The 14891-nt window shown below is 42.3% G+C and overlaps 1 protein-coding gene across 3 annotated transcripts in view; it reads left to right on the forward strand.

Moving 5' to 3' along the window:
• trioa (trio Rho guanine nucleotide exchange factor a) overlaps positions 1-14891 on the forward strand; it is a 95788-nt gene that overhangs the window by 54911 nt on the left and 25986 nt on the right. For all 3 annotated transcript variants that reach the window (XM_060857078.1, XM_060857076.1, XM_060857077.1), the window contains exons 6-13: positions 1463-2011; positions 2587-2709; positions 6109-6300; positions 7795-7926; positions 8154-8384; positions 9375-9497; positions 9952-10143; positions 10303-10472. In XM_060857078.1, coding sequence (XP_060713061.1) covers positions 1463-2011; positions 2587-2709; positions 6109-6300; positions 7795-7926; positions 8154-8384; positions 9375-9497; positions 9952-10143; positions 10303-10472 — 1712 coding nt within the window. The remainder of the gene's footprint in view (positions 1-1462; positions 2012-2586; positions 2710-6108; positions 6301-7794; positions 7927-8153; positions 8385-9374; positions 9498-9951; positions 10144-10302; positions 10473-14891) is intronic.

Here is a 14891-nt window from a genome sequence, read left to right on the forward strand (position 1 = left end):
AGTCTGCAGTGTGTGTTGTGTGATGATGTACACACTGTATAGTAGTCAGTCTGCAGTGTGTGTTGTGTGATGTACACACTGTATAGTAGTCAGGATGCAGTGTGTTGTGTGATGTACACACTGTATAGTAGTCAGGATGCAGTGTGTTGTGTGATGTACACACTGTATAGTAGTCAGTCTGCAGTGTGTGTTGTGTGATGTACACACTGTATAGTAGTCAGGATGCAGTGTGTTGTGTGATGTACACACTGTATAGTAGTCAGGATGCAGTGTGTTGTGTGATGTACACACTGTATAGTAGTCAGGATGCAGTGTGTTGTGTGATGTACACACTGTATAGTAGTCAGGATGCAGTGTGTTGTGTGATGTACACACTGTAAACACTAAAATAAGCTTTGCTGTAACTGAGTGCAGGTAAAAACAGTGTGTTTATGATGTGAAACGAATTTGTACAGGATTTGATTTGTATAATAGCACTGGGCTGTATTTAATTTAACCCAAGATAAGAGCCAAACAGCTCACTGTTGCCTTTTCACACAGCCGTGATGAAGCCCACTCGCTTTTGTCAGTCCATCTGCTCTCTCTCTGTCTCTCTATGTGGCTCTGCAGAACAGCCCGCGCTTTAACTTTCCCAAATGGCTCAGAATAGACATCTGTGTGCATGGAAATGAAATGAAAGTTAGAATGATTGGACACACTTGTCTCTCATCTTCTAACATGTTTAGAGGAAGCAGCGCTTCACAAAAGTAAAACAGATTAGCTTCACTATTCAGGTTTTACACTCACAAGCCAAGTTTTCATGGGACTTTCTTTTTTTTTTTTTTTTTTTTTTTTTTTTTAAAAGCAGCTTTTTATTTGAGGAAATAGATTTACAGCTATGTGCTTTAAATACATTATGCAAGTATTGTTTTAGATTTACTGCTCAGCACAAATGCTTTTAACAAAATCTTACAGTACAATCTAGACGACTGAGACACAATCGATCAACATTTTTTCTTTATACACACTAAGCACTACTGTACATTTCACAATAATATTTGTCCCATTATAAGTCCCAAACATTTGCCTGTACTCTTGTTTTGTTTGTTGATTGTAGTTAGCATGTGCAGAGCTCTAGCCTGAGGCTTCACAGCCTGCTCGAGACAGCGCCTGTGTGTGTCTAGCTAGTCTGGACCTTAAGTGGCCGAGTTCAATTAGATTTATGCCTTCTGTTATAAATAACTGTCCCACCTGCCTGGTCATTAACTCAGTCTGTAACACAGAGCTGCGACACATGAACATGGCATATTAAGCTGCTACTGTGTGGATTATTTTTGTCTCTTTCCTTTAGCTTTCCATAATTCTGTCCTGATGACCAGTTTTTATCTCTATGTATTCTCTCTGCTTTTTTATTCCTTGCTTGCCATTAAATTTATTGTCCTGTTCTTTTCCTCTTCACTATGCCCATATTTCCTTTTCTCAGACCACCATGGTGTCGCTGGAGGGTTTGTCCAAGGTAGTGGATCCTTCCCAACTCACACCCGACTTTGACGGTAGCCTGGATTATAACCACGAGGAGTGGATCGAGATCCGCGTGGCATTTGAGGAGTTTACGGGCAATGCGAGACACTTGTTGGCACGCCTTGAGGAGATGCAAGCCACTGTGACGCGCAAGGACCTCCCCCAGGAGCTAGAAGGTGCAAGGCGCATGATTGATGAACACGCAGCTCTTAAGAAAAAGGTAATGAAGGCGCCCGTGGAGGAGGTGGACGCAGAGGGCCAGCGGCTGCTGCAGCGCATCCAAAGCAGCGAGAGCTACGCCAACCGTGCTGTACCGGCTGTGCCCGGTCAGAGAGAGGCGCAGAGTCAGAGCCAGCCCAATGCCGACACCCAGGGACTGGTACCACGTGTCACAGCCCTGCTCGAGCAGTTGCACAGCACACGGCACAATCTGCACCAGTCCTGGCACGTGCGCAAGCTACAGCTCGACCAGTGCTTCCAGCTGCGGCTCTTCGAGCAGGACGCAGAGAAGGTGAGGCGTATACTGAGACTGAGGTGATGAATCCTGTAACACACTGGTTTATAATTAGTGCATCATTATAATGCAGTGTTTGTGGAGGTGCCATGCTTGTGTTTCTGCACGGCTGGATCTCTAGCAGGATGCAGTTTAATTTAAAGGTGTTGTATTTTAACTCCTACAGCATGTGCAAAACTGGAATATTTTTAGGATCGAGGCCAAAATCAACAAAATCCTTATCTTTATTTGCCATCTTGTGTAGTGTTGCTTTTTTTTTTTATGCTCCACCACTAATAGAACATCGGGAATGATGCAAGTAGTGGGTGGAGGATTTCACATGTTGCTAAGACACCAGGAATTTTTTCTCCTCTTGAGAATCAGGTCATTCTTAAGCATCCTATTTTTATCCAGCTCACCTTCTTGAACCAGTGTGCACATAAACACACACACACACACACAAGCGCGCGTGCGCACAGTACCAAACAGCTTCATGACACCAGCACACTTCAGGCTGAACTGCACATGATTAATAAACCCGTCTCTCTCCAAAAACAATTCCTCAGTATGTGTGTGTATTTGTGTGTTTGCAGATGTTTGACTGGATCATGCACAACAAAGGCCTGTTTCTGGCAGGCTACACTGAGATTGGCAACAATCACTCACATGCTATGGATCTTCAGACCCAGCACAATCACTTTTCCATGAACTGTATGGTAAGATAAGAGCAACACAAGTACTGCATCGTTGCACCACACTGTAGACTTCCATATTAGTCAGTATAAATGCTATGGTGTCCAAATCTGTGGAAACCAGACAGCGTATTCTGTTTTTACCCTACAAACAGTGATATTTGTCTACTGAGGGCAAGTTTTTGCCTGAACACGTGTTTGCTTTGTGCTTTGTGTTTATTTTTTCTCTGTGTAGCCTCTGGAGCCATGAGGTCACAGATTTATTCTTTCTATGCCTTAATAGCCCTTTACAGATGCAGATATTAACACGCAGAAGGCTTTATTTTTTAATCTTTTAATAAAAGTTGTGTGTAAATGTTTGCATAAGCCAAACAGAAATAAAATGTCATCAGTGCGAGTTCAAGTGCACAGGCAGCTCAGAGCACGAAACAAACCATCAGTCTAAAGGATATAAGACAGACGTTGTTTTGACTTTCAGGATAAAGGCTGAAGTGAAATATATCTAGATTTTTTTTGTTGACATTTTTCATTCTTTAGTTAGTGTCAGTAATATAAAATGGCTGTTTTGCTTTATTTGATTCTTTTTCTTTTTCCCTTTTCTTTTCTTTTGACCTGGTGAACTAGCATGAGAACATGTTTTTACTAGATAATATAAATATATTCTCTGGATCGTCTGCTAAATGCTGTAAAAATAAGTAGTTTAACCTCAGCAGGATTTTATACGTATAAGTGCAAACGATGTTACTTTGAAGTCGACCGAGTGGAGGATTACATTAATTAGTCTTCTTATGAGTAAATTTACACACACTCAATTTTCAGGTTAGCCAGATTTCTTTTGTAAACGCACGTCTGAACGATTTGCTTTTAAATCTGTTCGTATCCATATTCGGATAAACGTGTTCCGTCGTTAGCAGCGATATCACAGCGTGCTGTTTCTCCAGAGATGATAGATGTTTGTCACTGGTATGTGTTTTGTAAGCGGTTTAGGCTACAATGAGCTGTCAGTGTTAGAAATGGGTGATTACTGACAGACCCTTTGGAGCACTTACTGTAACAGATTTCTGGTCATTTCATACCTCCTCCAGCGAGTTCACAGAGGGTCCAGCTCTTAAAATCCTGTTGAGCAAGCACTGCTTGTAAGCTGGAACTGAGCCATTACTGCCTCTGCATCTTCCAGCAGCTCTTTAAAAACACACTGCACATTATGGTTGAAGTAGTGCTCAACATTATTCATGTTAATCTCCATTCCCTGTGGCTGTAGTGCATGTGAGAACATCCTGGGCAACAGGTTCGCTCTAGTTCTTGGAAAGAATGGCAAATCTATTTACTTGAAAGTCACTTGAACCAGAACCAGGAGCCTAAAGGCACATGCCGTCGATGAGCATTTAAAATTCTCTGCGCGTTGCTGATTTTCAAACAACGATAACGTTCTAGCAAAAAAAGGTCAAAGGAGCTGTTGGAAATGTTATGGAGCTTAAAGACTGTTTACAAAGGATTGTTTATACAGAACGAGAGCTTCATTTCCATGTTCATCGTTAAAGATTTTCCAATAGTGTTGTACAAAAATAACTCGATTTAAACAAATGTGCTACAGCAGCGGTACCAATAATTGTGGTTTAGTTAGAACATGTATGATTTCTAACCCCTTAAAGGTGGGGTCTCTGTTATTTGAAAGCCAATTTTGACATTTGAAATCACCAAAACAAACACGCCCATAACCCAAATGGGTCCCACCCCTGTTTTGATAGCTCCGCCCCACACATACACCAGACCAGTATAACCCAGACAAGTAGTATGGCGGAACCTACTGGGGCAGCTGACCGAGGGTATATTTTTTACCAATAAATGAATTCAATGAGTAATACTATGATAATACAAATGTGTCTGGAAAGCTGATCCTATATTAACACGGGTCCTACTTCTTGCCTTATCTTAAGCCTTTCTTCGCTTTCTCTCTTTGTTTTTATCTGCCATGTTAAAACCGCTTTCTGCTAATGTCACACATGCGCACTGAACACTCTCTCTGCCCATTTTGACAAGACCCGCCCCTTTCTGCTCATTGGCTACACGTTAGTTTTTTTGTTTTGTTTTGTTTGACGGCCCAACACAGTTTTCTGTAGCATTTCTCAAACAACAGAGAACCCACATTTAATACAGAAATACAGAAACATCTGAAAACCGCAATGATTAACGCTTTCTCAGTTAAAGCAGTGATCAGACCAGTCGTGAGAAAAACCCTGGTAGAAAAGGCAGCTCACTGAAGGGAGAAGACATTTGTGGTGACAGGCTGTGCCTCAGCCCCCTCATCAATATCTTTATCTACTTATTCTGTGACCTGTGAATTCACTCGTGAGCAAAAACAAATGTATTATTCCGTCGGAATCACACTAGAATGACAGCTCACCGTTTTCTTCCACTTATTATACAACAGCACTGTCGAATGCTCACCGATGATCGTCCAGAGGCTGTTGATAAGTTTTCAAGAACAGCAGCTCTGACAGTAGAGCTTCGTCGTTCCCCAAACAAATTGCTGATTTTATTTTTTCTCTTATTAACTTAGAGAGAAGAAAAAAAACAGGATTGTGAGTGAATGTTTGATAAATAAGTCCCACAGATGTTCCACAACATGCTTAAATCTTCATATGTTGTTCATTAATAAATAAATCGAATAGTCATCGTTGGCAAATCACTGTGGTATAAGAGGAAAAAGTTCATTTCCTGCTTTAGAGTGACAGCAAACTGGTGAAGTCGCGTTCAAGTGGGCACAGAAACAGCTGTTGACAGACTTTTAAAATAGCGGTTTGATAGCTGACATGATTGCACTGATTCTGCAGATGTTTGATTGCAGATTTTCACCAGCACAATATTCTAACATCCAGAAAGATACGACGTGTTAACAGCCTTGCTGTCAGAAGCTTACTAGATAGAAGCACTGGGAGGTTTTCTGGACTGCGGCTGTTACTGTTGCCTGCCTGAGATTGAGATGAGTTATAGATCTATAGATTAATCTGATTAAACTTTCTCACTTGAATGATGACCAGTATATTAAACTCCAGTTGGATGCCTTCCAGCTTCCGGCACTCTCATATTAGGCTTTATATACTGAGTTAAACCCGTAGCATAAGAGTAAAGGCTGTTAAAATCAAGTGTAATGAATATGAATTTACTATTGCCATCATTTTTTAGAGCTCTCTCTCTCTCTCTCTCTCTCTCTCTCTCTCTCTCTCTCTCTCTCTCTCTCTCTCTCTCTCTCTCTCTCTCTCTCTCTCTCTCTCTCTCTCTCTCTCTCTCTCTCTCTCTCTCTCTCTCTCTCTCTCTCTCTCTCTCTCTCTCTCTCTCTCTCTCTCTCTCTCTCTCAAATGTGTTCATATATCTGTCCTTAGATCTTTGCAATTAATTTTTTCCCCTATTGTTTTTGTGCAGAATGTGTACGTGAACATTAACCGCATTATGTCTGTGGGGAACCGGCTGCTGGAGGCCGGCCACTATGCGTCACAGCAGATCAAACAGATCTCAGGTCAGCTTGAGCAGGAGTGGAAGGCCTTCGCCGCCGCACTGGACGAGAGGAGCACGCTGCTGGAAATGTCTGCTACATTCCATCAGAAATGTGACCAGGTGAGTTAAACACACATCACTGCTTTGAGACACAGCATCAGTGCAGGGGTTTTAATGAGAAGCGTATCTGATTAGTAAATACAGCTCCAATCACTGGCTGCTGGTAGTAATAGAGCTATTGATCTGTGTATTGTGAGTTCTGTTGGCTCATGGATATCCTGTCAGATAAAAAGCATTAGTTACATGAGTCTAAAAGCAGTTCTTATGGCTCCATTAAGAGGAGTCTGGAATACTGATGAGGCTAGAAAGGACATACACAGCTGGTGCAGTTTGAAATTTATAAAACGAATGCTTTCTCTGACTCGGTTTGTTTTAATTAGAAGGGTTACACTTCAGGTTCCTCGCCACACAAGGAATAGCAGACAGAGCAGAGAACAACAAAAAAGTAGTACTGAAAGATTAAAGGTGTGGCTGACGAGAATGACGTTAATTCTTGTTGTAAACAGTGCAATAAAAGCTTGGTTTGTAATATGATACGAGCACTTAAGTTCGAGCTCGAACACTCTGATTACAATTGTTAATGAATTCATTCAAGAATAACACGATGTACGTTTTATTTGTTTGCAGTTCATTTTAGTCTGTCGTGTTACTGAGAAGTCTTCAGGCATTAAAAATAATGAAGTTATCGCTTTACCTCTGACTGTTAGAAAGCATCCATACTGGAGACTCCTTCCAATAATGCTTAATAAATATCACCACACGAATCCTCCCTGATCACATCAGAACATGTGCATTTCATATAATTACAGTCTTTTGACTACCGTCACAGCTGCTGTTATATAAAACCAAATCAGTGTAACGCCTACTGACCAATCAGATTTGAGAATTCGTCATTGCTGTTGAATCTTATTTACCTAAAGACTTCCCTGGATATATGCAGCATGTATTAGAGCTCACTGGAGCAGGAACGGAGCTTGCCCTATTTTTTCTCCTGGTGCAGTATTCCCCTCGTGTCTGGTGCCTCTTCATGCAGCTGCAAGATTTTCCAGAGGTTTCTCTCCTGTCAGCTTTGCCCCATCTAGCATTCTGTGTCAGTGCACACACAGCCTGACTTCAGTCCCTCTCATACATCTATTCTGTTTCAGCTTCAGAAAGCAGGGGCTTCATCTTTCCACAGGATAGTGGGATGAATGGTCAATGGTCATGAGGGCTGGTTTTTTTTTTTCAGCAGATGAAATATTTATTACAAGCTAGTGCCTGTTCCTGTTACAGTATTTCATTTTTACTAGCATACGTAGCCTCGTTTCGTTTCTCTACATTGATTAGTCCCATAGGGACAGAGAAAGTGTGGAGAAGTACAAATGAATGCACTGTAATGCATTGCTTTATGTAGAAAATCTAGCTTTGCCGTTCTAGTCTTGTACATCTTGTGTTATTAAATGTACTAAACTCTACAGCTTGAAAATTCATAATACTAAAGGACTTTAATAGTTCAAACCTTAACATGTAGTGTTATAGATGATGTTTTAGATGGTGTGTGTCTTCTTTCTACAGTACATGAGTAATGTGGACTCGTGGTGTAAGGCGTGTGGAGAGCTGGATTTGCCCTCTGAACTCCAGGACCTAGAAGACGCAATACATCATCACCAGGGCTTGTACGAACACATCACCACTGCTTATTCTGAGGTACAGTACTGTGTGTACGTGTGTGCTCGCGAGAGTGTGTGTGCTCACGAGAGTGTGTGTGTGTGTGAGTAAATAGACTGCATTTGTGCACATTTTTATTTGAATCTGATTTACCCCCAATTTACCCTGATTATACCATGAAAACCAGCTTTAAAAATATTCAGAAGCCACTCGTACACACTAAAGTTTACCGTTAACACTTTTTTCCTAATGTGTTCCTTACACAGGTGAGTCAAGATGGCAAAGCCTTACTTGACAAACTTCAGCGACCCCTGACCCCCGGCAGCGCCGATTCGCTGACAGCCTCCGCTAACTACTCGAAAGCCGTTCACCACGTACTGGACATCATTCACGAGGTGCTACACCACCAGAGACAGCTGGAAAACATCTGGCAGCATCGCAAAGTGCGTCTGCACCAGCGCCTGCAACTGTGTGTGTTTCAGCAGGACGTTCAGCAGGTAATACGCACACAGCATCCTGAGACATATGGCATCAAGGTGAAGTAGTCTTTTTTTATTTCTTTTATTTGGTATGTCACTTTTATTTTTTTAACCTGGATACACTCAGAAGTGGGGATTTAAAGAGCATTAGGGGAGTGATGGAAGGAAGGCAGAAAGGAAGAGGGCTCTATATGAATAATTAAAAGCGAAGCCTGTAGGCTGCAGAATGATGTTTGCTAATTTGCTGATGTAATGTTGCACCGTGTCTGTTACGCCTCTGCCTCTCTGAGCGCTGTTTAACCTCTGCTGGCTTTTCCACTTGGTTTGAGTGCAGACCAGTCCCTGACTTGTCCGTTTGGGCAGACTACAGCCAAACGTGTAATTATTGCCGATGCCATGTCTTTCATCATGGCAGAAAAACAACACCACAAAATCTTGGCAAGAAGAACCATAGATTTATTTTCATGTGCACACAACAGAAATAAACACATAATTAGACAGTAGGAATGTCGTCCTGTGCTGCCTTTTTTCCACTTGGTCTTTCTAGTTCAGTCTCAGCAGTGTCTCTGCAGCGCGCTCTCTGTAGTTGCAGGATTTCTAGATGATCGTGTGCTGGAGTCGATCTGTTCAGGCTTTGGGCGCTCGCACATGGAGGAATGCGCTACCACTCTCAGCACTTTATAGAGTGGGATACTGTTGCTATGGAAACCAGAGTTCTCTGCAGCATTCAGGTGCAGTGCACTTGAAGAGTGACAGCGAAACAGAGGAACAGAGAAGGGAACACACAATGTGCCTTTTCAGTGCACATCTGCATATTTAGCTTTTCTACCTTTCCTGCCTTTGTGCTGCAGAGTCATTAGCCAGAGTTGTTTGTCAGGACTGTTCTCTCATCTGTCTTACACAGCTTAAAGGTAAAAAGCTTCATCTTTTAATTTCTGTGTGTGTGCGTGCGTGTGTGTGCGTGTGTGTGTGTGTGTGTGTGTGTGTCGTGTGTGTGTGTGTGTGCAGGTGCTGGACTGGATTGAGAACCACGGTGAGGCGTTCCTGAGTAAACACACAGGAGTGGGGAAGTCTCTCCATCGTGCCAGAGCACTGCAGAAACGCCATGAGGACTTTGAGGAAGTGGCACAGGTGTGCAGTCCTCCCTACGTCGTTCTCTTTTTCTTTTCTCTCACTTGCTTTCATCCATTTTCCCTGCTTCATCTTGTAGTATGGTTTTCTTATCTCTTTTTTTTCACGCCAAATGTCATGAAGTATGTCATCTGTCTATCTGTCCATCTATCTGTCTGTACTATATAATATATTTATTTATTTTTAGATACATCATGTAAAAGTTTAAAAAGAGAACAAGAACAAGCAGAAAGAGAGCGAGCAAGAGAACGAGAGAGAGAGAGAGAGAGAGAGAGAGAGAGAGCAGATTGGTCAGATGGTCATTAGGATGAGAAGTGCTGCTTAAGAAAACCTTCATCAGTGCCAGTGAACAGTAAATGGCGTGTGTACAGTATTGTAGTGTATGAGTGAGTGTATGTTGTGTATGTTGCTGTGCTGTAGCTTTGACTGTATGATGTATGTGTGTATGGTTCAGAACACATACACCAACGCGGATAAGCTTCTGGAGGCGGCAGAGCAGTTGGCTCAGACGGGTGAGTGTGACCCAGAGGAGATCTACCAGGCCGCCCACCAGCTGGAGGATCGCATCCAGGACTTTGTGAGGCGGGTAGAGCAGCGTAAGGTCCTGCTTGACATGTCAGTCGCCTTCCACACCCACGTGAAAGAGGTGCTTCTGTGTTTCTCACTTATTTCATTTTATTTCTGATTAGCTGCACATTGCTTTCAAACACAGTGAGCATTTAAGTACTTCTGGAATAGTGCAGGGTTAAATGCGTAGTTGAAGCAGTTTTGTGACATGTGGTGTGTGTGTGTGTTTGTGCTGTAGCTATGGACATGGCTGGAAGAGCTACAGAAGGAGCTGCTGGATGATGTGTATGCTGAATCAGTGGAGGCGGTGCAGGATCTCATCAAGCGCTTTGGCCAGCAGCAACAAACCACGCTGCAGGTTACAGTCAACGTCATCAAAGAGGGGGAGGACCTCATTCAGCAGCTCAGGTACACTTACTCGCTCGCTCACACACTCCTAAACGTCTCATGCATAAACATGACCTGCGTCGTACATCTTTAGCTTTATCAGGGTAACAAGTTGGTATGTTTGGATTCTATACACTTTAGTGTCTTGTTAATCCCAGGTTTATGCACACATCCATTCTAATCATTTTATTCACATTTACATATTGTTGAATTAATACATTATATAGCAATGTTGTTACCATGGTTACCACATGACACACACACAAAAAAAAAACAAGTAGCTAGCTTTTGCCTGCTTTAGGAGAAGGAATTCTGACCGTATCAGATTGAGAGCGGAAAAAAAAGAAAGATGGAGCAAATTTGCAGAATGCGTGTGAAAAGCTTTTTAAGCTCTAGACACTTTTTCTGGCATTTGAATCACCCGGTTTAATAGAAATTGTTCCAGTTGTAAATCAGCTCAAGTCTGGTGAAAACCATTAAACAGTCAAGTGTCATTCGTCCGTATAATTTGTATACTTTGGTACGAAATGTCATTTCTTCAGTGAGAAAATAGACACGACTGTGCCTGCTAACTAGACATGATGGAACAGCAGTCCTGTATTTTTGGAAGTGTGTATGTGCGTGTGTGTGTGTGTCTCCGCTTGTTTGGCTAGTGCCACTGTGATTGACAGGAGAGAGAAAGAGTATGCCATCTGTCCCACTCTGAGAGCTCCAGAGAACTCATCCTGCTTTAGACTCCTAATTACGGATGGCTGTGTCATTGTTGGGAATCAAAGGTCTGATTCTGATAAAAAGAGGGACCAGGAGCTCTGTATTTCAACACTGTAGTACACTAGTACATTATCCCTCAAAGAAATGGCAACATATGGCCGCCTTTTTTCCCCCTGAAAAAAGGAGACAAACAAAATGGAGACAGTTAATGTTTGAATGTGGAAATGCTGCTATTTATTTACTTGTTTTGACATCTCAGCAGTCTTTCCTTCTTTACAAGCACGCCCTGTTTTTGCTCCCTTGCTCTCCGGTGGCCATCAGCGCAGACCTGTTTAAACGGTTTGAGTAGCTTCAGATCATCAGTCAGTGATATCTGCTGAGTGTAAGCACTTCACACATTCTACAAGGACCATTAGACATGTGGTTTGGGAATATAGGGAAAATGTTATCTTTGGTACTCTATTCCTCTTCACAGTAAGCAGACAGCAGCAGTATTGGATGGAATCCGGTGCAAAATAATTGCAGTAGACTCCACACTATCATGCGAATTCAGCATGGAAAGCCAAGAGAGAAAACTATCAGTGTTAGTTTAAAAAAACAAAACAAAACAAGTGCTTTACTAATTTGAGTCTAAAGAATAAAAATCAGCCTATTTTCACCCAGTGCTGCAGAATGATTTGTTCGACTTTTGCTATATACCCGTTTTGCTGCACTGTTAGCAGGATCTGTTTGACACATTCATGATCTATATGCAGTGTTCTGCAGCAGAGAAACGGGAATTTGAATTTTAGCAGCTCTGCCTGCTTATGTAAGCTCAGAGCGCGAGAGAAAGTGTGTGCGCGAGTGAGAAAGAAAGACAGAAAGAGAAGCTTGTTATAGGTCCTGGAGTGTCTCAGTCTCTCAGTACGTCTCAGGCAGGCAGTGTTTCTCTGTGTTTCTCTGTCAGCTGGCTCACACTGCTACTGCAAAGCTTTATCCACATCACTCTCACCCTCATACACACACACACACACACACACACACACACACACACACACATATACACACACACGCACACACACGCCAGCCAGTATAGAAGTGCAGCCAAATGTTAATGCCTCTGATTACATTATTAAAGCCAAATATACGTCAGAATTAACGAGTCATGGTGTATGTTAAATATGCCTTGTCTGCAAATTTAATAACTTAATGTAAGAATAAATTTGACACAAAGGTACATTTACATAGACTCACTACATATTCACACATTTTTTTCCCCTGTTAATCCCTGTTATTATTTGTATTATATTAATGTGTAGAGATAAAAAATTATGCACAGTGCATATTACTGCATATGAGACGTCAGAATTAAGGGCATTAAAATGTAATCTGCTTTAACATGATGGCATGTAACTTCTTGACCGGTCATGCCAGATTATGTCCTTTTTTTATGGGCGAAGTTTTGACAGTAATGTATAAAGCATCACCTTTGTTTCCTCGTATAATTTGTCCTGTCATAAAGGTGATAGAGATGTGTCATAAAGACCTGTAATAAAGTTGATACACTTGCCATAAAGTAACTTGGCCATTTAGCTGTCAAGTGTTAGTGGTGCTACCTTTATAGCTCATTAATTAGTGACTGAGATTGTTGAAGCACATGGACGTTTGTCTTGTTTTAGAGATTAAAGGTATACTCAGTGATTTATAAATCTTAAAGCTTATTGTACTGTTTCTAATAACAGCTCTTCTTGCATTTTCACTGTCAAAATATGAAGTGCTTTGTTGAAAACTCTTAACTCTGTGGTACATCAGGTGCTATAGAAAAATCAATATTGACCGCAAACCTGCAGCTAATCAGGACAAGGGGGAATTTCTGTCAGTCCAGAAAGTTCTCTTTCTAGCACTAGCACTCATATTCAAGCACATACCTAGGCAGTAGAAGCATATATTTTGAGAGCACTGAAGGAAAAAGGCTGTAAATGTTAGATTTCTCTTTTTCTTTCTCCTTTGCTTACGTGCCATTTCCCTCCCACTTGCCAGCATTCAGCCAGCCATATCATGCGACAACCAGCGGAGCGCGAGAGTCAGGAGAGGGAGCGGGCGCGCGCGAGAGTCAGGAGTTGGGAGCGGGCGCGCGCGAGAGTCAGGAGTTGGGAGCGGGCGCGCGCGAGAGTCAGGAGTTGGGAGCGGGCGCGCGCGAGAGTCAGGAGTTGGGAGCGGGCGCGCGCGAGAGTCAGGAGTTGGGAGCGGGCGCGCGCGAGCGAGAGTCAGGAGTTGGGAGCGGGCGCGCGAGAGAGTCAGGAGTTGGGAGCGGGCGCACGCGAGAGTCAGGAGTTGGGAGCGGGCGCGCGCGAGAGTCCGGAGAAAGAATAAGCATGACCAACATCCTGGCTCTCGATTGTGGTGCCATCATTTGAAATTGAAGTTTTAAGAATCTACCAAAATTATTGATGGTAGTTTTAATAATGTCAGTAGAAAGAGAGGAAGGTACCAGATATGTAGACCATGTGGGAGGAGAGTGAATATGGATGGAGTAGAGCCTGCTGGATTAAGAGCTGGTAGGATCATCAGAGGTGAACAGAGTTAAAATGATGTGGCTGTGAGTTCTTTAATCAGAGTGTCATTGGTGATGTCATCATCTCTCCAAAACTCACTTACACTCTTTACCTCCCCACTCACTCTTATACGCCTGCCACTTTGTTATACAGTCCTGGTTGCATAACCACAGCTTTAATAATGGTCAGCTAATTGTGTAGAGAAGTACTTCACCCACCCATGCACAGAGGGGTGTGGTGTGTTTGTAAGTCTTGCAGCTGACTGTATTAACATGCTGGTATACACACCACGCAGTCACACTCACTCACTCACTGGTGTGTAGCTGCATGTTTCCAATACAAAACCTACATCAAACCCACAAGTCCATGCCTTATTTGACTCAATGTGGTCCTTCATAATGAATGTGTAAATTATTCTGTCATGAAGGTCAAGCAATTAACATTGCGTTCAGCACTGGAATGAAATATTCTGTACATTCTGTGTCTGGCCTTTGAAACACTGTAACCTGGAGTCACTTTCTTTTCACACAGGGATAATGCCAGCAGACTGAATTTTTGATTTGACTGTTAATCTTGCATAATCATAGAAATGGCTTTTTAGACCTGCATGGGTAACTGTGGTACTTACACTGAAAGGTTTTCATTATTGTTATTATTTCCTATATAATTATCTTACTCATTTAAATTATTTCAAATTACGGGTTAATCAAATTTGGCCTTGGCGACGAAGTTATGACTGATTATAGTGGATATAAAAAGTCTACACACTCCTGTTTAAATTGTCAGATCTATAGTAAATAGTAATGCTTTATGGCGGGGAAAAACTCACAATAACGTGGTTGGATTTTTGTGCACAGCTTTAAAGGAGCCGCAGGAACGTCGGGTCACTTCCTGTATATCTCTTATTCGTCACATTGCAAACTGTGCTACGGTCTAATGAAACCAAAGTAGAGCTGTGCAGGTAGAATGGAGATATATTTAGAGCAAAAACAAGAGAGTTTATCACCCAGAGATTACAGGACCCTTGGTGTAGCATGGTGGAGGCAGCATGGTGTCATGGGGCTGTTTCTCTTTAGCTGGGGAACTGGGGCTTTAATCAAGAATGAGGGAATGATTGATCCTTCTGAATATATTTTGGCACAACATCTGCAGGCCTCTTTTAGACAACTGCAGATGAAGCAGGATCACAACCCAA

The sequence above is a fragment of the Tachysurus vachellii genome, chromosome 21 (genome assembly GCF_030014155.1).
Source record: "Tachysurus vachellii isolate PV-2020 chromosome 21, HZAU_Pvac_v1, whole genome shotgun sequence".
NCBI classification, from domain to species: Eukaryota; Metazoa; Chordata; class Actinopteri; order Siluriformes; family Bagridae; genus Tachysurus; species Tachysurus vachellii.